Genomic DNA, 23,077 nt, shown 5'->3' with positions numbered 1-23,077 from the left:
TATGGGGGCAACTAAGTGGTATAGTGAATAGAGAGCCAGACCTGGAGTCAGGAAGACCTAAGTTCAAATCTGGCCTCAGACACTTACTAGCCATGTGACCCTGGGCAAGTCACTTAAAGCTAGTTGCCTTGGTTTCTTCACCTGTAAAAATGAAGATAATAATAGAATCCACCTCCCACAGCTATTGTGAGGATAAAATGAGATATTTATAAAGTACTTAGCATAATGCCTCACATATATATAGTAGGTGCTACATAAACATTAGCTATTATTATTATTATTATAATAACAAGTGCAAATCTTCTACAGCACAGTGCCTCAGTGCCTAGCATCTGTCTTAACTGTAGTAGGTACTTAACAGATCTTCATTTAATTGATTTGAATATAAGCACTTGACTTCTATTTCTTGCCCCTGAATGAATCATTTTCAGCACATTTTTTTACCATCTTATTTGTGTTCTTCTTCATACTGAAGACACTAGATCTCAAAGTATACTATGACTTAGTTTGGAGAATCTTGTCAAGCTCTTTCTTCACAAAGCTCTCTATTTCTTCATCCTCTAAAACCAAAACTGATGCATAAGCTGCAACTATCCTCATGGTGGTTTGTTTGTTTATGCTTCTAAAGAACACTGACAACTAGGCCATGGAATGTTCTTTCTGGTTGCCTTTGGGGGCATGATAAAATCAACTCGAGCAATAACATTATTTACTTCTTTGAAGAAAGCCTTCAAGTCATCTTTCTATCTAAAGCATACCTTCTTTTTAGATTTATAGCATGACTAAAAAAGTATAAAAGAGTGTCAGAGGCCTGAAAAAACAGTGTCAGGAACACTAAAGCCAGGAACAATCTAAAGCTGGTGGTGAATGCTAAGGACAATAAAAATATCTTTTCTAGTGATGTTGGGTGCAAAAGGTAGATGCAAGGTAGGAAAGAATTCATGGTGGATGATGGTCATTACTTGATATACACTCTCTTTCTCTGATTCTGAGTCTATTCATACCACATTGGGTATTCTATTTCCCCATGTAGGGGGCTCCAAATGGTGCCAATCAGATATTGGTGTTTCAGCCTTATAGATTGCAAATTTTGGAATTACTCCACAGGGATTGACATTTGCACCAAGTATAGCTTGATCGTGGAGGGTGGATGCAGTCTGGTGATGCTCACCTTCACATCCCATTCTTATTAATGACTCTGTTATTCATCCTTTGTTCTTGAAGAGGACCAATTGTTTTATTATTATTAATGACTTTTATGTTCCCTAAATGGAAGTTTGTTCATTGTGACAGCTTGAACCATCAAAAGGTCCACACTCAAAGCCTCAAAATATTCTCAAATTGCCCAGGCATTCACGCCCAAATGACATACCCACTCACAACACACACTCACACCCAATGACAACACAGCCTCACTATTTGCACACACTGATTAACTAGGTAATTGCTCTCTCTCTTCCCACACACTCTCCTTCCTCCGGTACTAAGTATAAAATTCTTCTTTGAATACACTTTGCCAAAAAACCTCCAGGTGTTTGGCTTCCACAACTCCATTCCACTGATTACTAGGGTCAAGAGACTATCCTGATATTCTCTTATTGTTCAGGAGTTCAATTAATCATTTTTTAAAGAGAGCTTTAGAGAGACAACTAGTTGCCTTTTTGCTTGGCATCCCCAGACATTAACATTGCTAAACAGGAGAAGACAAAGTTAATCAATGATTACTTTCTTCTTGTTTTCTCTACCAGTGGAAATGATCTCCAAACTGAAAAGGACAGAAAACAAAATAGTTCACAGAGAGCTGAAACCTAAGTTAAGTGAGAATAAAGGAAGAGAGCACCTAAGTGTCTTCAATAAATTCCTATCTCCTGGACCAGATGGAAAACACTCTAGGGTACTGAAAGGAGTAGGGCATGTGGTTGCCAAACTGTTTTAAGTGATCTCTGAAAAAAAAACACCAAGAAGGGAAGAACTGTCTTAGGACGGGACAGGAGGCATATATTGACCTGAATTTCAAAAAGGAGAATAAGGTGAAGTCACTTTGATTTCAATTCTTTGCAAAATTTTTGGGGGTATTCTTTAAAGTTTGTTGTGAGAATTCAGCAAGTGAGAATGGATAATTAAGATCAGGTTCTGCCAGGCTAACCTCATTTACTTGTTTGACAGGCTTATTGCAATGGATAATAAGAGGAATGCTATGAACACAGTGTATTTGGCTTTCAACAGGGCATCTGGTAAATTCTGTCATAGTATCTTTGTAGACAAGATGGAGAAATGTGGGCAAGATGATAGCATTGTTAAGAAGATAGTTTGTTGTAATGGAGAAATGTTGACCCAGGAGAGAGGTCTCTAGTAAAATGCCCTAGGAATCTATGCTATTTAATCTTTTATCATTGAGCTATATGAAGGCATTGATGGTATACTGACTAAATTTGCAGATGACAAAAAAAATGACGCGAGAGAGAGATAATATATGGGTAGAAGTGAGGATCCAAAAAGATCTTGAGAGGTACACACAATCCGGTGCTTAATTTATCTAAAGACTCCAACTACAGGGGTAAGAACTCAGCAAAAATTGTTGGGAAACTGGAATTCAGTCTAGTAAAAACTAGGTATAGAGCATCATCTCACACCACATATCAAGATAAACTCTAAAGAGACAGAAGACAGACAGAAAGGGAGATACCATAAGTTAATTAGAGGAGCAAGGAAGAAATTACTTGTCGGATCTCTGGATAGGGGAAGAGTTTTTGACCAAAAAAGAATAGAGAGAACCAAAGAAGACAAAATGGACAATTATTATTTAATCTAAAAGGTTTTGCATAAACGGAAACAACACAATTACAATAGAAAGGAAACAGTGTAGTTGGGGGTGGGGGAAACGTTGCATTGTTTTTCTGGTAATGGCCTCATTTCACAAATATACAGGGAACTGATTCAAATTATAAAAATAAAAGCCATTACTTAGTTGGCAAATCGTCAAAAGACATGAACAGGTAGGAAGGAATCCAAGCCATCAATAGGGGGAAAAACTACTCCAAATCACTAATAATTAGAGAAATGCAATTAAGAGCAATTCTGAGGTTCTACTTTGAACCCATTAGATTGGCAAAACTGACAAAAAAGGAAAATGATAAATGCTGGAGGGGACTTGAGGAAAACAGGCACATTAATGCACTGTTGGTAGAGTTACAAATTGTTGCAGCTATTCTGAAAGCAATTTAGAACTATGGCTTCGAGGTTATTGTGTATATCTTTTGATCTGGCAACACCACCTTTTGGAGATCAATATCCCAAAGTGATCAAAGAAAGAAGAATCTATGGACAAAATACTTATAGCAGCTCTTCTCACGGTGGCAAAATTGGAAACTAAAGGGATGGAGATCAGTTGGGAATGACTGGACAAATGAATATAATGGAATACCACTGTGCTGTAAGGAATGAAAGGGACACTTTCAGAGAAACCTGGGAACACTTGTATGAACTGATGCAATGAAGTGAGTGGAACCAGTTATACAATAACAACATTATAAGGACAAACAACTTTGAAAGACTTAAGAACTCTGATCAATGCAATGACCAACCAGAAGCATATTACCCACATCCTCATACGAAAGTGATAGGATTCAGGGAATAGACTGAGATGTGTATTTTGGAGGGCATGGCCAATGCCAGAATACAATTTGCTTGACTATTCATATTTGTTATAAAGGTTTTGTTTTTCTTTTTTAATGGGGGGCCAGTGTAGGAGGAAGAAAGGAAGGAAGCAAACATTTATTAAATGCTTCCTATGTGTCAGACACTGTGCTAAGTGCTTTACAAATATTATTTAATCCTCTCACAAGAATTGTGAAAGTATGTGCTATTATTATCTCCATTTTATTGCTGAGGAAACTGAGTCAGGCAGAGGTTAAGTGACTTGCCCAAGGTCATACAGCTAGTAAATGTTTGAGACCAGATTTGAACTCAGGTCCTCCTGACTCCAGGGCTCATGCTGTATTCACAGTACCATCTAGCTGCCCCTCAATTTTTTTTAAATAAACATATGCCTTCTTTCCCTCTCACCCCTCCCTCCAATCTCCAATGAGAAAACAAGAAAAAAAATCCCATTACGAACTTGTATAGTTAAGTAAAACCAATTCCTGAATTAGCTGTGTCCTGCCACCTCTCTTCCCCCTCTACACCGCCCCAAACGTTACACTCTACACTCTAAGTTTATCACCTCTTTAGCAAGAGGTATTTAGCTTATTTCATCCTAAGTTCTTTAGATGTGTGGTTGGTCATTGTATTGAACAGAACTCCTAAGATTTTCAAAGCTGATTATCTCTACAATACTGTTGATATTGTAGAAATTGTGTCTTGGTTCTATTCATTTTACTCTCTTGGTTTTGTTCATTTTACTCTGTATCGGTGCATACAAGTGTTCTGAAATTTAATAGGGATGACCTACACATAATTGGTGGAAAACCTCTTAATGGGCAAATTGGCAAGGATAATAAGATATGGAAATATTAGATATTTAGATTATTAGATTAGATTAGAAATATTAGAAGGGCTATAAAAAGATAGGATACACCATACACTATTGGTGGAATTGTGAATAAGCTCAACCATTCTGGGGAAAAAATTTAGAATCCTTCCAGAAAAGTCACTAAGCCATTCATACCCAGAGATTCTATTGGGCACTTGGGGCAGAAAAATCAAAGACAGAAAAACAGACCTGATATAGTGTATACCAAAATATTCATAGCATCATTTTTTTTGGTGGTAGTGGAAAATCTGAAAACAAAGTGGTTACCCATCAAGGGCTATGGGAATAGCTGAACAAATTCTAGTATATGAATAAAATATTATTTCACCATAAAAATAAGTACCTGGAATTCAGAGAAACAAAGATTTGCATGAGCTGATGTAGAGCGAAATGGGGATAATATACAAAATGGCTAAATGGTGAAAATTTTAAAAACCCCACTAAAATGAAGTCTTAACACTGAGTAATTGTATAGACCAATCTTGGTTCTGGAAAAGAAGTAAGGGAACTTAACTTCTTTTTGGTAGAAGGGTTGGGGGGGCACTATTGGGTCACTATGTGTCAGTTGGTTTGTAGGTATTTTTCTTTTTTAACAAGGGGAAGTTCATGGGGAGAGCTATTTCTGGAAATTTCCATGATAAAAAAAGGAAACGACAGATCCTATTAAAATGGCTGACATAAGCGATAGTATCATGGACATGTATATTATGATATTTAATGGATCTATGATCACAATGTGAATATTCCGTCCATTGGTACAGATCTCCACCTATTCTCATCCTGCATGATTTTTTCCCCTATGTTCTCCAACAGATACTTGGCACATATACACAATTTACTGGAGGGAATTCATTTTGGTCTTTTTATATCTCATGGGTGCCAGTGCAGCACCCATAATACATCTATTATCCTTAGCCCTTATATGACTGGTCTACCTCTTTTCTCAAGAGGAAAATGGAAGGAGATGCTTTTCAACTCTATGGCTAAGACAACTCTGGTTTTTGCCTCACACATATCAAGATGGCAAATATGATTGAAAACACAGAAACAGTCAGTGCTAAAAGGTACGTGAGAATGTGAATTAGTAAAAATCATTCTGAAAACTAAAGGATCAGTGAGCAAAGTATGTTGGCTCTACTTCCACTGATCATGAAAATAGACTGGAACAGCAATTTTAGAAGTTCTGTCCTACTTCCTCTCTCCAATGCCACTAATAAATGTCCTTGGGATGATCTAGTCCAGATGGTACAAAGGCAAAGCCACCTAAATGCACAACCTTTCTTCATTATTCCTAACTGTCCCATGAGGCCACACTACTTCCATCATTTTGTCACCATCATCAACAGTAACTCACAAATGAGCCTGCTTTCCAACCAGCACTATACATGACCTTCAGGTCTTGCTGCCTAGCAAGATCAAGTATCTACTTGTGATGTGGTCTCCTGGTTCCATTACTCTCTTCATTGTGGAGATTTCTTCTATTATACATTAACCCTCTATAAGAAATAATGACAACTAGAGTCAATGTCCCTTCTTAGGGCCACTTCCCATTTCTCAGACTTGACAACTCATTTAAATAGTGTGACAGGAAATAGTGCAATTGCACAGAACTTCTTCCTCTAATTTCTACCCCAATGAGATATTCATTTTAGCTCGTACTCCAACCAGTCAATAATTTGATCACACACAGAGAAGTGAGTCTAAAATTACTCCTAAATTAGCAACCAGTCATCCCCATGTGCTTACATATAGTCAATCTTATTTCTTTTATTCCTCTTATTTATTTATTTGTTTGTTTGTTTTTGCTTTGGTTGTTCTTTACCATGGCTATCACTTTTCAACTCTTCCGGAAACCAAGCATTTTTAAAACCTCTGGGCAATTCATAAACTTCTGGCCCCTTCCATCTAACAATTCTGAAACACCCACTCAAAGATAATTCCCCCATCCTCTCCTGGGTCCACCTTCACACTGAAGTCACTGAGATGTATGTTGACTTGGTCTGAAAAGTCTTGTCAAGTTTTTTATGGAACTTCTCTCCTTCATCTTCTATAACCAATGTGGGGAAAATAAATTGCAGCTTTCTTCATGGATAGTCCTTCTGTTTATGTTCAAAATAAGCACAGGAAGATGATTAAGTGTTCCATGAAATGATGCTTTCTGTCCTTAGCACAAGATGAAACCAATTCTGTCCATTCCTTCATTTACCTTTTTAAGAAAAATTCTTGGTCCACCATATAGTTCCAACTTCCATTTAGTTGCAGTTCCTTTAGGTTTTCCAAATTCATTTATATTAGGAAGGTCAATATGGATATGGTCCAGTTTCTCTAGGAGTATGGCTTTTTGTTAAATGTTGGACAGAAAATTCAAATTTAGAATTTGCTGTTCACTTGTTTCATTTGTGTCTAACTTTTTATGACCCCATTTGTGGTTTGCTATTTCCTTCTCTAGTTCATTTTACAGATGAGGAAACTGAAGCAAACACGGTTAAGTGACTTGCCCAGGGCCACACAGCTAGCTAGCTAGTATCTGAGGCTGGATTTGAAATCAGATCTTCCTGACTCTAGGCCCTGCACTGTGCCACCTGGCTGCCTAGCAAGATTAAATGAATGATTGTAGATAGTCTGAAATCTGTGATTCTTGGTTCCCTCTGGCAAGATGGTGTAATGGAGGGAGTATGGCCTTTGCAGGACTTGGGTTCAATTCCTGCCTCTGCCAGTGGCTGCTTGTGTGGCCCATGACAATTAATTTTTTCCTTCCTGGACCTTTGCTTCCTCCTCTATAAAATGAAAAGATTGGCCTAATTGACCTTTGAGGTATCTCTTCCAGCTCTGGAGCTATAATCCTATGATCTCTTTCCCACCAGTCTACCATCATCAATGTGGAAACAGAAAGGAACCAGGCATAGTAATTACTGCTATCGGGGAGGTGGAGTTAGATGGATTTGCTCGAACTCAGGAGTTCTGAACTACAGTAGGGCTAAAGCCCATCATATGTTGGCACTAAGTTCAGCACCGATATGGTGAGGTCCCACGAGCTGGGGCCACCAGGCTGCCTACGAAACAGCAAAGGGACCCAGGTTGGAAACCGCCAGGTTAAAGGTCCTGTGCCAATTAATAGTGTTATTGGGTCCATGAGCAGCTGCCGTACTTCCAGCCTGGGTGAGATAGGGAGATCCAGCCTAGACAAAGAGAAAGAAAGAGAGAAAGAGGAAAGAAGGGCAGAAGGACAGAAGGAAGGAAGGAATGGAGGGAAGAAGGAAGGGAGTTTGTTTAGAGCTTAGGGCCATTTTGTATTGTTATCTGTTCCATGGGTTGCCAGGCCCAAAGAATTCATCCCTTCATGGCTAAACGGCTGATGATGAACCTCTTTGTACTTAGCTATTCAGGTTATAGGACAGTAGATAATCTGTTTGGACCATTCTCAAAGCTTCTCTTACTTGGTAGAACTTACCATGGTCTGTGATCTTCTGGCATAGCCTCTGAGAACTCAGTTACCTCCATGCCATAATGAGCCTCTGGGATAGAACTTTCATATCCAATATGACTTTCTGCAGGCACTTTCCTGGATACTCAGGCTGCTACAGCCTCTCCTTCTGAGATCACCTTCTACCTTCTCTGTATAGAGCCTGGATTCCCTAGTGATTTACACGTGGTCCCCCCACCTTTAGACTGTGAGCTCCTTAAGTCAAGGAAGAGTGTCTTTGCCTTTCTTTGTATCCTTAGCACTTAGCACAGTGCTTGGCACATAGCAAATACTTAGAAGTGTGTCAGCTGCTATGTCATTGGTGATTGTTGACTATATTTTCTGTTTTTAAACCAATTCCTATACTTGGGTTAAAAAAAGGACTACACAAATAAAAGATGGGGGAAGCATGGTTAGGCAGTAGTTAAATGAAAAAGGTTTATGGACTTAGTGAAATATAAGTTCAATCAGATTTTTACTCCATTTAAGTTAAAAAAACATTCTAACAATTAAAATAATTAGAAAACTAGAAAGCGTTGCTTCAGGAGCTAAATAGCTAGCCCCATTTCTGGAGGCTAGATGACTGCTTGATGGGGATGTTTCAGAGAGAATTCCTAGGCTAGTAGAGTTGGACTATATGCCTTCTGAAGTCCTTTTCAGCTCTGAAATTTTGTGAGTCTGTAAGAAGGCCAACGCACTTGAAATTTTGTTCCTCCAGTAGTGTGCCAACTTGTAGGTTATAGGTACATGTTGACTATATTTGTTGTATGGAGTCCCATGCCTGGGTTCAAAAAAATAAGCTGTAGTATAGTATATTTTAGGATGGGGGAGGCATAGCTAGGCTTCAGAACATATGAAAAAGATTTGGAGAGCTTAGTGGACCTCAAGCTCAACAGAAGTCAATAGTATGACTTAGCACCCCTCCCACCCAAAAAATAAAACCTAACAGAACTTTATGCTACATTAATAGAAGCATAGTGTGCAGAAATAGGGAAGTGATAATTCCGTTGTGCTCCGCCTTCGTCAGACTTCGTTTAAAGTATTATAAGTAGCAATAAGTGGAAGTCACAGAGACAGGTTTTGGTTTCATGAAGGGAAAACTAAACCATTAACGACTCTAGCTGTCCCAAAGTGGCATGGGCTTCCTCAAGAGCTAGTTCTCTTCCTGTTACTTGTGCTTGTGGGTGTTGTAGAGAGAATTTTCAGTTCTGTAGGGTTGGACTACATGCCCTCTTGGGTCTCTTTCAGCCAGAGGTTCTGTGAGTCTGGTCCACATGCTTGAAATTCTGCTCCCCCAGTAGCAGGTCACAACTGCTTGGTCACTGCCCAAAGATCCACACAGAACAACGATGGTGAAGTCAACATTCCTAGATGGCCTAAGAACTATGATTTTTAGTAACTCTGTAGGCCCACAGGTGTACGGCTACAGTGCAGTGAGGAGGAAAGGGTATGGCTAGCTTGTCGCTGCCACACAATGAAGCTATTTCAGGCTTATGGCTTGCATCAATTCTTTGAGTTGCCAATGCTTCGTTCATGTCTCTCCATTGGATTTTGCTGACCCTGCTTCATGTAGACTTCCTCCTGGCTTGGAATGCTACCTCTCAGATGTAGTTCATTGATAGATGCTTTTTCTTTCATTCATTTGAGAAGAAGTCTCCCTTCTCTCTGTGACTCCTGGGTGCCCTGAAGCTCTTGCAAAAATCTCTTCCTGACCCTTACCCAGACCCTGAAGACCAAAGTGCCCAATAATATTTGACACTCTAAGGTTTACAAAGTGCTCGATAAATAGGTGGTTCTCATTTGATCACTAGGTTCTGTGAATCCTCATGTGGATGAATGACAGAGCCTCTTGGAATTTTATGGATCCAGTTCATACAGTGAAACCAAGTGCCCTTGAAACCCCTCAAATCACTGATGGTAAGTGAGACTCTCTGATCAGACTGTTCTTGCCTGGACCAGTGATCCAGGAGCTCACACCCCTGAGAGGCATGGCAAAGTAGCCTGAGCATAATTTGCTGTGCTCACTTTCTAGTGGTTTTCACTCTGTTGGTAGGGTCTTATCTAGACACTGAATAGAACCCAGGGAAGGCCACCACCCTGTGCTTCCTGGAGTGACCCTATGCCACCAGACCCCAAGTTGCAACTCCCTTTTGGGTCAGAGACATCAGGGATGTTTTTAGCACTGCTGATCCAGAACTTTATGACTGCTCTACCAAACTAGCTCTGGGAGCACTGAGGCTATTCACTGTCCAACCCTGAGACTGTGACTGCAGGAATTCCTAGAAAAGAACAGTCAGGAGGTGCTCATCTGGTCTTCTTGTCCCTCCAGCTAGCTAACTAGTATTTAAATAGTACTTTAAGGCTTGCAAGGAGCTTTACATATGTTATCTCATTTGCTCCTCACAACAATCCTGGGAGGTAGGTGCTATTATTTTCCCCATTTAACAGTCGAGGAAACTGAGGCTATAGAGGTCAAGTGACTTGTCCAGGGTCACACAGTTAGTAAGGGTCTGAGGCCAGATTTGACTTCAGGTCTTCATGACTCCAGGCTGAACACTCTATCCACTCTGCTGCCCGGCTGTGCCTCTCTCTCTCTCTCTCTCTCTCTCTCTCTCTCTCTCTCTTTCAGACCTCAGCAGTTTCTCAAGAAAGAATAAAGAGCTGTGGATTATCATGAGGACCTAAATGACCCATGTTGCTTTAAGAGTCTAGAGCACCTCCAGGCTGCACCTCACATCGGTTTTTTGCCAATATCTGATTATCTTTAAGCAGAATTAACTTTGTTGGCTACCTCATCCAGGGACTCAATAACTGATGAACAGATACCCTGTCACATAAAAACTAGAAGTTGAGCCCTCACCTGAGCTGTTTCCGCCCCCACCCCTCACCTCCGGCAGGTATTCCCACAGCCCACAGATGCTACAGCTGTTAGGCTGAGGATGGGCTCCTGGATCTGCTCCACCAGCAGCAGGCACAAGGCACTGACTTCTGGACCTAGCTATCTGAGCTCCACACTGCTGAGACCTCTGCACCTGAAGGAAAGTCAACCGACACCCGCATCTGTACCCACATCTATATGCTAGTCCAGAGATGCCTGATAGATAGTGCTACAGGAGAGCCTAGTTTCAGGCATGTGGGCCATTCAAAGCCTTATATCACATAAGATATAAGATGTCACATAAGATAGAAGACATCACTGAAGAACTTAAGTTGCCATGAATGAGGCACATCTGCTGACAGGTCCAGCCCTCCTGGCTGGTCTGTGCCTTCACCATAAACATCTTGGGGATGCTGGCTGGTTAGTTTCACTTCTTGCTCATTCCTCTCCATAGATAAACAGCTGCAAAATGTTTTACGTCCATCATCTCACTGAACTTCCCTACAAGCCCACAAAGTAGGAAATACTGGTATTATTATACTCATTTTACAAATAAGGAAAGGAGTTATGCCATGGCCACATAGCTAATAAGTTTTACAGGGAGAGGAGGATTTGAACATACGTCTTCCTGAGTTCATATTCAGCCCTCTACCTATTGTACTCTGCTGACTCCATTCAATTCAATCCAACAGACATTTTAAAACACAGCAAGACATCCATTGGTGGGGCTAATGCTGGACTTCAATGCAAGGCCTTGCCACCATCCCAGCAGTGTTAGGCTATTCTGATGGCAATGTATACCTAGACCAAGATGGTTCACTTCCTGCACCTGAATGGTCCTCCATACTCTCTTCTCACATCATCTCCAAATGGGTCCTCCTCAGCTTATCCTTTTATTTTTAGGATACCTGACTCACAGCCCTCCAGGTACAGATGGCCAGACAGCACATAAACAGATCTTGGAATAATATCTCCAAAGCAATACCTCCTATCATCAGCTTCTGCTCCGTTGGGACTCTGCTGCCAGCCCATGTTGCTCTCCGGGGAGCTCTCGAGCAAAGACAAAACTGTCATCTCACCATTCCTGTCTCTGCAACCACTCTTGACTATGACCTGTGCTCTGTACCCTCACACAGCACCCCACTAGTCCTTGCCCTCCTTACCAATTCCTTAGACAACTACACCATGAAAACCCCCTCACTGCTCTCCCTCCTTCAAGTGTCCCCCCTCTCCATCCTGCAGAGCAGCTGCCAAAATGATTTTCCTTAAGCTTGGATATGACCACAGCAGTGCCCTACTCAATACACTCCAGTAGCTCCTGATTTATTGTCTCTAAGATAAAACATAAACTCCTCTGTTTGACATTTAAAGCCCTTCACAACGTGGCTGCAACCTTTCTTTTCTCATCTCATGATACATGACTCCCCTTTCCCACACTATGCACCAGCCAAATTGGCCTTTCCTCTGTTCCTCACGTACAGCACCGCTTACATCCCACACAAGCTGATGACAGAGTCTGACTTTAGTCAGACCAACGTCCTTGGCTTCAGTCCTTGGCATCTTTCCTTTACTCAGGCTGCCCTGCAGACTCATCCCCATGGGCTCTCACTACCACGTACCCTGCAAGCTCACTTCACTCCTGGACTATTCCTTCCTCACATTGGAAGTATCCTTGCCCCTGCAATCTCCCTCTCTCTCTCTCTCTCCCTCTCTCTCTCTCTCTCTCTCTCCCTCCCTCTCTCTCTCTCCCTCCCTCTCCCTCTCTCTCTCCCTCCCTCCCTCCCTCCATTCTTCTCTCTCTCTTTCTCTCCTTCCCTCCCTTCTTCTCTCTGTGTCTCTCTCTCTCCCTCCTTCCCTTCCTCTCTGTCTCTCTCTCTCTGTTTCTCTCTCTCTCTCCCTCCCTTCTTCCCCCTGCCCCTCTCTCATTGGCTGGTTCCTCCCAGAACCTCCATTTTCAGGAGGAGGCCCAGGTCAGCCAGGTCTTCCTTCTTCTTCAGCTAGCTCTATGCCTTGAACCTTTATCCCCTTTTCCACCTCCTCACCTCCTCTTTTCAGCTCCCTTTTATGCACTGTCCTCCCCCATTAAAATGTAAGCTCCTTGCAGGGAGGGACTATCTTTCTTCTTGTATTTGTATTTCCAGTGTTAAGCACAGTGCCTGGCATGTTGTAAGTACTTAATAAATGCTTGTTGAATTGGCTTGATTTGACTCCAAACGTTTGCAAAGGCCATCTTCTGTGCCTGATATTCCCTCCCTTCTCACCTCCTCCTGTAGAATCCTCCATTCCCTTCCAGGCATATATCAAGCATCATCTGCTATCTAGGAAGCTTTTCCTGATCCTCCCCAGTTACCTAATATTTGTTGGTATTTATATATACATATATATATATATACTGTGTGTATACACATGTACACATACATATACAAAACTTCCCCTATATCCCAATAGAGTACAAACAGCTCAAAGGCAGAGATTATTTCAATTTTTGTGCCTAGCACACGGCAGGAAACTAATAAATGCTTACTGATTGATTACTGACTGACCTCTTGTTTACTTACAGCTAGGTCCTGACACCAATGTGCTTAGATCCTACATGGCTCAGCCTCCATAGAGCCCAGGCCTCATGTGGTCCAGTCTCATGTGGCTTCAGGAACCATATAGCTCAGCACTCATATGACTGTCCACTCAGACCCAGTGTTCACGCAGCTCAGGCACCAGCAACGCCTAGTCTTCAGACTCAGTCACATGACTCAATCCTCACACAAACGAGTGACCAGACACTTCAGTCCTCAGACAGATCAAGCCCCACAAGCTCTACCCTCTTACCTGTAAGGCTGTATAGGATTGTTCCGTTTTCTCCTTCATCTGGGTCCTTTGCCTGTAAGCGTGTGACAAGGGTTCCAGGAGGGATGCCTTCCAATACCTGATGAGACATGGACACAAGGTCAGCCCTAACCATGACAGTGACCATAGGGTCCCAACAGTAACCACAAACAGACCCCTCATCTTCTGACAGTGTCTACCCTCTCTCCCCTTAGCCCATTGATCCCTTCCCCTCTTTCCCTGGACCCAGCATAAGTACTCTCCTTAGATCCTCCCTTATACCCTGAATGAGGAGCACCCCCATCTCTCTCCCCTGCGTGGGAAGCACCTCTCCTTTTCCCAACCTATCTCACCTGCACTGGAAACCCACCACCAGCTGCCCCCAGTGTATGCAGGAAGGTGGGGCTGTTGTCATTGAGGTCCAGCACCATGACGTGTACTGTGCCTGTGGTGCTTCGGGGAGGAGCGCCTCCATCTTGCACTTGTACCAGGAGCTGGTAGCTGCTCTGCTGCTCACGGTCTAGGCTGCGTCGTGTGGTCACTTCCCCTGAGGAGTGAAGGAATAAGGGAAAGGCAAGGGAGAAGAGGAGAGGTGAGGGACCCTAGGGAACTGGAGAGCCTAGGCCTAGGGATTTAAGGGGGGCAGAGTTCACAGAACTAGGGGGACTGGGGCTGGGGCCCAATGTACTTGGCAGAACTCAGGGTACGTAAGGGCAGGACTCTTGGAAGAGAAGTCCAAGGAATTAGGGAGTTAGGAACCAGAGTTTGAGAACATGGGCATCCAGAAAGCCAGAAAACTGGAGGTATAGGGCTTGGGACTCTTAGAATTTGAAGAAGCTGGGGAAGGTCCAGAGGAGGGCAATCAGAATCATGAGACAACCAGATACCAAAATATACGAGGACCTGTCAGAGGAACTGTTAGTCTGGAGAAAAAAAAAGACTTTGGAAAGTGACATTAAAATTCTTTAATTAAAATACTGGAATCATACTCATATGAAAGGGGAAATTAACTGGCTCCTAAAGGCTGAACTTGAAACAATAGTAGGAAGAGAGGGAGGATGGATTGCAGAGAGGCAAGTTCATCTCCACAAAGGAAAATTTTCTAATGATTAGGGCTGTCCAGAAGTGAAAAGAAGTTCCCTAGAGGGTTAGTGAATTTATAGAATCATATAATATTGAAGTGTGGAGGGACTGAAAAGAAATCCCCTCTACAACATTCCTGAGAATTGCTTATTCAGCTTTCACTTAAAGACCACCAGTGAAAGGGAATTCACTACTCTATGTTATTTATTTTCTATTCCTGACTGTCTTCAAACCAAGGCAAGATAACCAGTTCTCAAAGATGGCTGGTTGCAGGGAGGATTCCTTTTCAGATATGAACTGGACTAGATGGCCCCTTATAGGTCCCTTTGGATTCTGAGCCAGTGATTCTATGGTCAGAGCCATGGTCAGGGTTAGAATCCCTGTGAAGGGAATGGGAGGATGGGGATGGAGGTCCCACCAAGTTCTCTATAGATGTGGAATGATTTGAACTGGATTCAACCTGGACTCAGATAAGGCATCCAAAGTGTTTCACTGGTCTTTGGGGTGTGTGTAGAAGGGTCAAAGTTGGGATGAGAGGCTCCTGGGGCCTGACCGGTCTTTGGGTCAATGTGAAAAGGACCAGGATTCCTACTGATCTGCAGGTGGCTGTGGAAGGGTTAGAATTGATGACAGGGTCAGAGATCTCAGGCATCTTACCTGTCTGTGGATGGATATGGAAGGCTCCACTCTCATCTGGTGGCTGCAGTAGGTAGTACGTGAGGTGCCCATTGGGGCCCGAGTCTCGATCAGTGGCTGTAATGCGGCCTGCAGTGGTTCCTGGTGGCTGGTTCTCAGCCACAGCCAGGAAGGTGGGCTCCTCAGTGAGACGGGGCCCATGGTCATTCCTGTCTCGGATGCTCACCCTCACAGTGGCTGTGCCTGTCAGACTCCCTTGACCATCCCCAGACACAGCCAGGACTGGCAATGTGTATACTTCCCAGGCCTCACGGTCCAGTGCTGTACGCACCCAAAGCCATCCACTACGTGACTCCACACCAAAGGTTGTACCCACCCCATCCGACTGCAGGTGGTAGGATACAGGAGGCCCTCCCTTAGGGCCCTGTGCCCGCACCTGCAGGAACTTCGTGCCTGGGGCTGTATTTTCAGATAGCTCTACATGATAAGTGGGGCTGTCAAACTTGGGGATCCCACCTCCAGCCCCAGCGTCAGTCCCTATACCAGCCCTAGACCCTGCCTCTTGCACAGATACTCGAAGCAAGAAGCGGCTGGTCAGGGGAGGCAAGCCACCATCACGTGCTTCCAGTTCTAGCTCATGGGCCAGACCACCCAGGGGCCTCACCAGCTGCACGTGGCCTGTGGCAGGGTCCACGGCAAAGGCTCCTTTTCCCCCAGCCACCAGTGTAAAGGTGACATGGCCATTGGTACCAGTGTCGGGATCAGATGCCCGCAGTGTATATACAGGTGTGCCTGGACCAGCATCTGGGGGCAGCCACACAGTGTCCGTTGGTGAAGGGAAGGCAGGCGCATTATCATTCACATCTTCCAGCAACACACGAACCCGGGCCAGGGCAAAGGCTGGGGGAGACCCCATGCCTGCACGCACCTCCAGCTCTAGCACTGGCCCCAGGCGCTCCCTGTCCAGCAGACGCCGTGTCCGCAGCAGTCCCAATGCCCCATCCAATGAGAAAAGGCCCTGTGGGTCTCCCCCGGAGAGTGTGAGGGCCACGGAGCCTGGGCGGCCTGCCAGAGGGAGTGAGAAACTGTAAGGCTACCCCCAATACTAAGCTCATGGGAGACACACAGCAAGGGGCATGGCCAGAGCTGTGTTTAGGAGGGCCATTCTAGCTTGGCTCATTCCATGCCATAGAATGGTTCTGTTCAGAAACAGCGGGATTGTGACTTGAATCTGGGTGAATAAGTATGTGTGAGTACATATTGACTGTGTGAATGTCTCTATTATCGCAAGAGTTTCAAATATGTATAAACATGCTATGTAAATGAACGTGCATGGTACCTGGAGAGGTGGCAGGTTGTGAATGTGAGAAAGTACGCATGAATGTGTTGTGTGAATAAGTGTATGGCACCAGGGAGGTTGTGTGACTTTTCATGGTGCTAGGCTGGCAGTGAGAGTGTGTAAGTGCGTGACACCTGAGACAATGAGTGTGTGCGTGTGTGTCTAATTGTGCGGTCCCAACTCTTCTTTCTTCCTTACTATCCCTATCCAAACATGTCCATGCCGAGTCTGGTTGATTCCGACTCCACAGTGTTTCTTGCATCCATCCCCTTTTCTACATTCACACAGTCACTATCCAGATTCAGGCCTTCATCACCTCTCATTTGGACCACTGCAAAAGCCTCCTCACTGGTCTCTCTGCCTCATCTCTCCTCTCCCCAAACCCAGATGCCCAAGTGATATTCCTAAAGCACAGGCCTAACCTTGTCATTCCCCTGCTGAAGAAGAAGCTCTAGAGATTTTCTGCTGCTTCTAGGATAAAATACAGACTCTTCAATTGGTCATTAAAAGCTCTTCACAATCTAGCTCCAATATTCCTTTCCAGGCTTATCGCATATTATTACTTCATCCACTCTTCAGTTCAGCCCAATCGACTTGCCCTCTGTTCCTCCCTTCTCCCACCTCCACACCTTTACCCAGGCCTGTCCATCCTCCACACCAAGAATGCACCTCCTCCTCACTTTCACCTCCTCTAGAATGCTTATCTCCCCTGGAACCCAGCTTAAGTGCCACCTCCTTTACGAGGCCCCTTCTGGTTCTCCTTAGTTTAACTGTCCCCCCCTATATTACTTTGTATTTACTTCGAGTGAATATGTTGTTTCCCTTTATGGAATGCAGGCTCTCTGAGGAAAGAATTTTATTTCTGCCTTTAAATCTCCAGTGCTTAGCACAGTGCCTAGCATAGCAATGGGCTGGAGGCCAGCTAGGTGGTGCCATAGTGCACAGGATGCTGGATTTGAAGTTAGGAAGGCCTGAGTTCAAATCCAGTCTCACACACCTTTTGCAAACATGGGCAATTCACTTAATCTCTGCCTGTCTCAGTTTCCTCTTCTGTAAACTGGAGATGATAATAGCACCTACCTCCCCAGGTTGTTTTAAAAATCACACAAGATAATATCTATAAAATACTTTGCAAAGCTTAAAATCATATGCAAATGTTAGCTATTATCAGAGCTATTATGGCACTTACTAAATGCTTGTTGATTTGACTGATGCAGGATAAATGTGTGTGTATGTGTGAATGCATGTGAGCAGGTAAATATGTTACTGAGTGATGGGGGAATGGTAAGCATACGTATGTAAATGTATAAGAGTGTGCCCCTGGGGAGAGGGTGAGTGTGTTTTACCTGGGGGGTGGTGTACCCGTATGGTGCCCACACTGGTTCCTGGAGGAACGTCCTCAAGCACAGAGAAGACATATTGTGCTTGCTCAAAGACTGGAGGTGCAAGAGGCCCAGAGATGATGCTGATGTTGACCTGGGCATTGGGCTCGGCTCGAAGGCCACCAGCATCCTGGACCCCAATCTCCAGCTGCTGCACAGAGTCAGCCCGTCCAGTAAGGGGCCAGGCCACAGACACTAGCCCTGGAAACAGAGAGGGAAAATTAGAGGGATGGAGAGAGCAGGACACAAAACATAGGGCACAGAACACAGGATCAGAGGACACAAGACAAATATCATGGGCTTTGTTACAGAGGACATAGCACAGGGGACATGGAATGGGAAATAAGACACAAGGCAGAAGGTATAAGGCAGAAGACATGGGGCACAGGATTAAATTTGGAATAAAGAGTAAAAACATAAGCGAGAACATAAGGCATAGGACAAAGGGGAGAACAGAGGAGGAAGACAGGTTGTTGTTTGTGAGGGGGATGGGAAATGAAGCTGGGAGGGGGTGCCTCAGGCATGTACTGGGGAAGTGAGGAAAACACTTTGGGAGTGACCTGGAGAAATTCCAATAACAGGATGAGATGATCATAGACAACAGTGGAGGAAGTCTCCAGACTGCGGAGTTCAGGGAGTTTTAGGGTGCCAGGGGGCTGGGGTGTATCCTGGCTTCTTACCTGAGTCCTTGTCCAGGGCAAAGAGTGGGGGGCTGTTCCCAGCCAGGATGCGGTAGGTGAGGGTGCCATGGGGACCCTGGTCAGGGTCATGTGCGCTGACCCTCAGTATGGCTGTGCCTGGTGGGCTCTGAGTACTCACACTGGCTGCATATGTCCTTGGGTAGAACTCAGGCCGGTTGTCATTCTCATCTGACACAAACACCTTTACATATACAAGTGACTTCAAGCCACCCTGGAAGGAATTGGGGATTGGGGTGTGAGAAGGTGAGCTAACGATACCCTCAGAGCAGGTTTGGCCTCCCCACCAGGGGAAATGCCCCTCCCTGTCTTTCCTCCTTACCCCATCCACAGCCGTGACAGTGAAGTCAAAGCTGGGAGGCCCTTGATCACGGTCCAGACTTCGGGATGTGCATACTTCTCCAGTGAGAGGGTCGATTTGGAATGGTGGTGTGCCTATAGAGCTAAGCCCAGCTCCCAATGAGTAGGAAAGGAGGCCAAAGGGGCCGCTGTCTGCATCTGTGGCTGTCACCTGTGGAGGGAAATGTGACTTTTCTTGAAGGTTTTTCTGTTGTCTTGTCTCCTCCTGTTCATATGCCCAACCACCAGAACCCCTAAAGGGAGCCAGGGCATCTATAGCCACAATAAACATGGGAACAAATGTCCTTCTTCATTTGATGTGCAACCCCCTTAAAACCCTTCCCTAAAACAACCTTGAGATATCATTCTATACTAACCAGACTGGCTAAAATGACAGAAAGGGAAAATGACAAATGCTGAAGGGATGTGGAAAAACTGGGACATCAATACACTGTTGGTGGAACTGTGAACTGATCCAACAATTCTGGAGAGCAATCTGGAATTACGCCCAAAGAGTTACATATACCCTTTGTGTATATACCCTTTGACCCAGCAATACCACTATTACATCTGTTTCCCAATGTGACCTGGGAAAAAGGAAAAGAACCTATATGTTCTAAAATATTTATAGCAGCTCTCTTCGTGGTGGCAAAGAACTGGAAATTGAGGGGATTCCCATCGGCTGGGGAATGACTGAACAAGTTGTGGGATATGATTGTGATGGAATACTACTGTGCTTTAATGATGAACTGGTTGGTTTTAGAAAAAGTGAAAAGACTTGCATGAAAGAATGAAAAGCAAAGTGAGCAGAACCAAGAGAACACTGCACACAGTTAACAGCAGTATCATTCGAAGAATAATTTTGAACAGCTGTCTTATTCTGAGTACTATAAATACTCAAATCAACTCTAAAGGACCTATAAAGGAAGATGTTATCCACCTCCAGAGAAAGAACTGAGAAAAGGAAGTACATATAGTATGGTTTTGCATATATTTCTAAATCTGCGTCAGATGGTGGTCTTCTCTAATGCAGGGTGGAGAGGTAGGTAGGGAGATAGATTGGAACTTAAAATGTAACAAAAAAACAAATTTAATGTTAAAAAACCTTTCTCCTATCTTCTACCAAGGGGAGGGCAAGGTGCTCATATGAAACCAGACCTGGACTGGAAGGACGGGAACCTCCATGCCTACATGATCAGGCATCTTAAGGGTTGTACATTCCTTGTTTTGTTCTACTTTTTCCCTTAATTATTCAGCAGGGCTATTTTAATCCCAACCTTGACTGAATTAAGGACACAGGAGTTAAGATTTCTTGATTCCTAAGACCGGAGATAGGGGTTTTCAAACCTTAGGACAAGGTAAGTAGCCACCTGAGAGAACAAAGGAACAGAATCTCCAGGGATGGAAGAGGTCTCAGAACATCAAGTCAAGCTTATATCTGTGAGGCAATTTCCTCTAAAATGCCACTTGCCACAACAGAAGCCTTAGGTGAAGTGAGCAGAACCAGTAGAAAATTTATAAATTAACAACACTGTAAAGAAAAACAACTTGAAACGCTTAAGAACAGCGATCAATGCAATGACCAACCACAATTTATCTCATGAAGAAACATGCAAATGCTTGTTAATTTTTGACAATGGAGAGGTGACTGACTCAGGTGATTAGTAAGATACACATATACATACATACATACACACACACACACATATAATGTGTATATATATATTTCTAAACACAGTTCAATGTGAGAATTTTTTGCTTGACTGTGTATATTTGTCAAAAGGGTTTTTTCTTTCTTTTTCAACAGTGGACAGAGGTGGCAAGAAGAGAAATTCAATTTTTGTTAACCGAAAAATTTTTTTTTTATAAAAAATACAGTCATTAATGGATAGACGTCAACCTAGAGGGAGGTTTCTAGTGCAGTACTCAGTCCCCAGGGATGTGACTTTGGGATCATAGTCTGCTTGACATTTTTATCAATGACTTAGGCACAAATGGTATGTTTATCAGTTTGGCAGGTGACTCATAGTTGGGAAGCATAGCTAACATGTTTGATGATAGTCAAGATCTAAAAAGATGTCTATAGGCTAGAAAGATGGTCTGGATCTAATGAGGTAAAATTTAATAATAATAAAGCTAGCTAGTATCTATATAGTACTTTAAATTTTGCAAAGTACTTTACAAATATTTTATCCTCACAGCAGTCCTAGGAGGTAGATGCTAGTATTATCCCCGTTTTACAGATGAAGAAAGAGACAATTTAAGTGACTTGCCCAGGGTGTCACACAGCTAGTAAGGGTCTGGACTCCAGGTCCAGCTCTCTATCTACTGCACTATCTGGCACCTTGTAATAGGGATAAATGTAAAAGCCTGCATTCAGGTTAAAAAACTCAACTATGAAAGTACAGAAGGCCTGGCTAGATAACAGTTCATGTGAAAAATACTTCAGATATTTTAGTTGTCTACAAATCTACCTACCTCCCAGAGTTGTTGTAAGAATCAAATGAGGTTATAGTTTTAAATGCTTAGTGCAGTGCCTTTCACATAGTAAGCATTCAATAAATGCTTGTTTCCTTCCTTCCTATAAAAGACAAACAAAGGACTTTGAGGAAAGGCTGAAAGAAATAATGCTATTTAGCCTAGAGAAGTCAGGGAAGAGGGGTGGTCCTCAAAAACTGCCTTCAAAAATCTGAATAGTTGTCACATGGAAGAGAGATCATAGTTGTTTTGTTTGGTCCCAGAAGAAACTGCTAGAATCAGTGAATGGAATTGCAAAGAAGCCAAATGTAGGTCTGACTTTAGGGAAAACTTCCTAACAGTCATAGTGATTCCAAAGTGAAGCCAGCTGCCTTAGGTGATGGTTCCTTGACTGCCCATTACAGGCTTTTTAGTGGAGGCTGGATGATTCCTTTTGTGGAATGCCAACTTGTACAGGATGGGAGACTAGACCGGATGACATTTAAGCTACCCTCTCGATCTAGAAGTCTGTGATTCCATGACTCTATTCTACAAGAGAAGAGAAAATAAAAAGCAAAAACAAAAACAAAAAACAAACCCAAACAAAAAACCAAGCAGAGAAATGGACATGTTTTCCGAACTGAAACCTAATCCTATGGTCAGGAAAATTCAGCCTCTGACTAGCTTGGCAGGAATAGCTCTTGCCCATCCTTCTCCTTGCCTGTCCTGTCTGGGGAATGCGCCAGAGTTTCTGATTTCAGCCATTGGCTATTTCTCTGCCTACTGTCCAGGTTAAGGGCTGTGGTTGGGGACTGGAACCCCAGTAAGGGCCTTGTGACCTCTGGAGGACAGGACTAGTCAGTGAGGTTTTGAATGATTTAATTTCAACAAACATTTATTAAGCTTCTACCACATTCAAGGCCTCACTGCTGAATGCTGGGGATATCAATGTCACACACTTCCTTTGGAAGGCTTCTCTTCTCTTCTATATGTCCCTTCAGTGTCTAAACTTGACAGTGACAGCTGGGGACTAGAAATGCAAGAGGAATTACCCAGAACTGTGAACATGATAAGTTTGTCACAAGAGGTCATCAACTGTCTTGCTGTTAAAGCCAAGAATCTGGACTCCTTTTTAGTACCATATTGTAGAGGAATCAGCATGTGTTATATGCTTAAGTCAGGGATATATAGGGTAGAAGCTGCCTGACACAGAATTAAAGGATTACCTAGTAACCCCAAGCATTTGGGGGTCAGAGGCTACAGCCAGATGTGGATAAGAGACACCAGTAAAACTTGCCAGTGCTTAGCTGGAGAAGAAGGGAGAGGAAGTATAGCAGGGAGTTGAGCAGAGTTTGGGGGAGGGAGGGATGGCAAGCAGCCATCCACAAGAAAAGACTGAGCTGCCTCAGACCTTGGATCGTCTGATGAAATGCTAACCCAGATAACCA

General features: G+C 43.4%; 1 protein-coding gene across 1 annotated transcript in view; it reads right to left on the bottom strand.

Moving 5' to 3' along the window:
• The window catches only part of DCHS1 (dachsous cadherin-related 1), a 63,714-nt gene that overhangs the window by 25,268 nt on the left and 15,369 nt on the right, over positions 1-23,077 (bottom strand). Inside the window, exons 2-7 of the mRNA XM_036746106.1 lie at positions 19,156-19,344; positions 18,816-19,047; positions 18,100-18,336; positions 15,436-16,479; positions 14,049-14,242; positions 13,699-13,795 (exon numbers count right to left, since the gene is read on the bottom strand). Coding sequence (XP_036602001.1) covers positions 13,699-13,795; positions 14,049-14,242; positions 15,436-16,479; positions 18,100-18,336; positions 18,816-19,047; positions 19,156-19,344 — 1,993 coding nt within the window. The remainder of the gene's footprint in view (positions 1-13,698; positions 13,796-14,048; positions 14,243-15,435; positions 16,480-18,099; positions 18,337-18,815; positions 19,048-19,155; positions 19,345-23,077) is intronic.

Source organism: Trichosurus vulpecula, chromosome 2 (genome assembly GCF_011100635.1).
Source record: "Trichosurus vulpecula isolate mTriVul1 chromosome 2, mTriVul1.pri, whole genome shotgun sequence".
Taxonomy (NCBI): domain Eukaryota; kingdom Metazoa; phylum Chordata; class Mammalia; order Diprotodontia; family Phalangeridae; genus Trichosurus; species Trichosurus vulpecula.
This window is presented reverse-complemented; position numbering and strand designations above follow the sequence as displayed.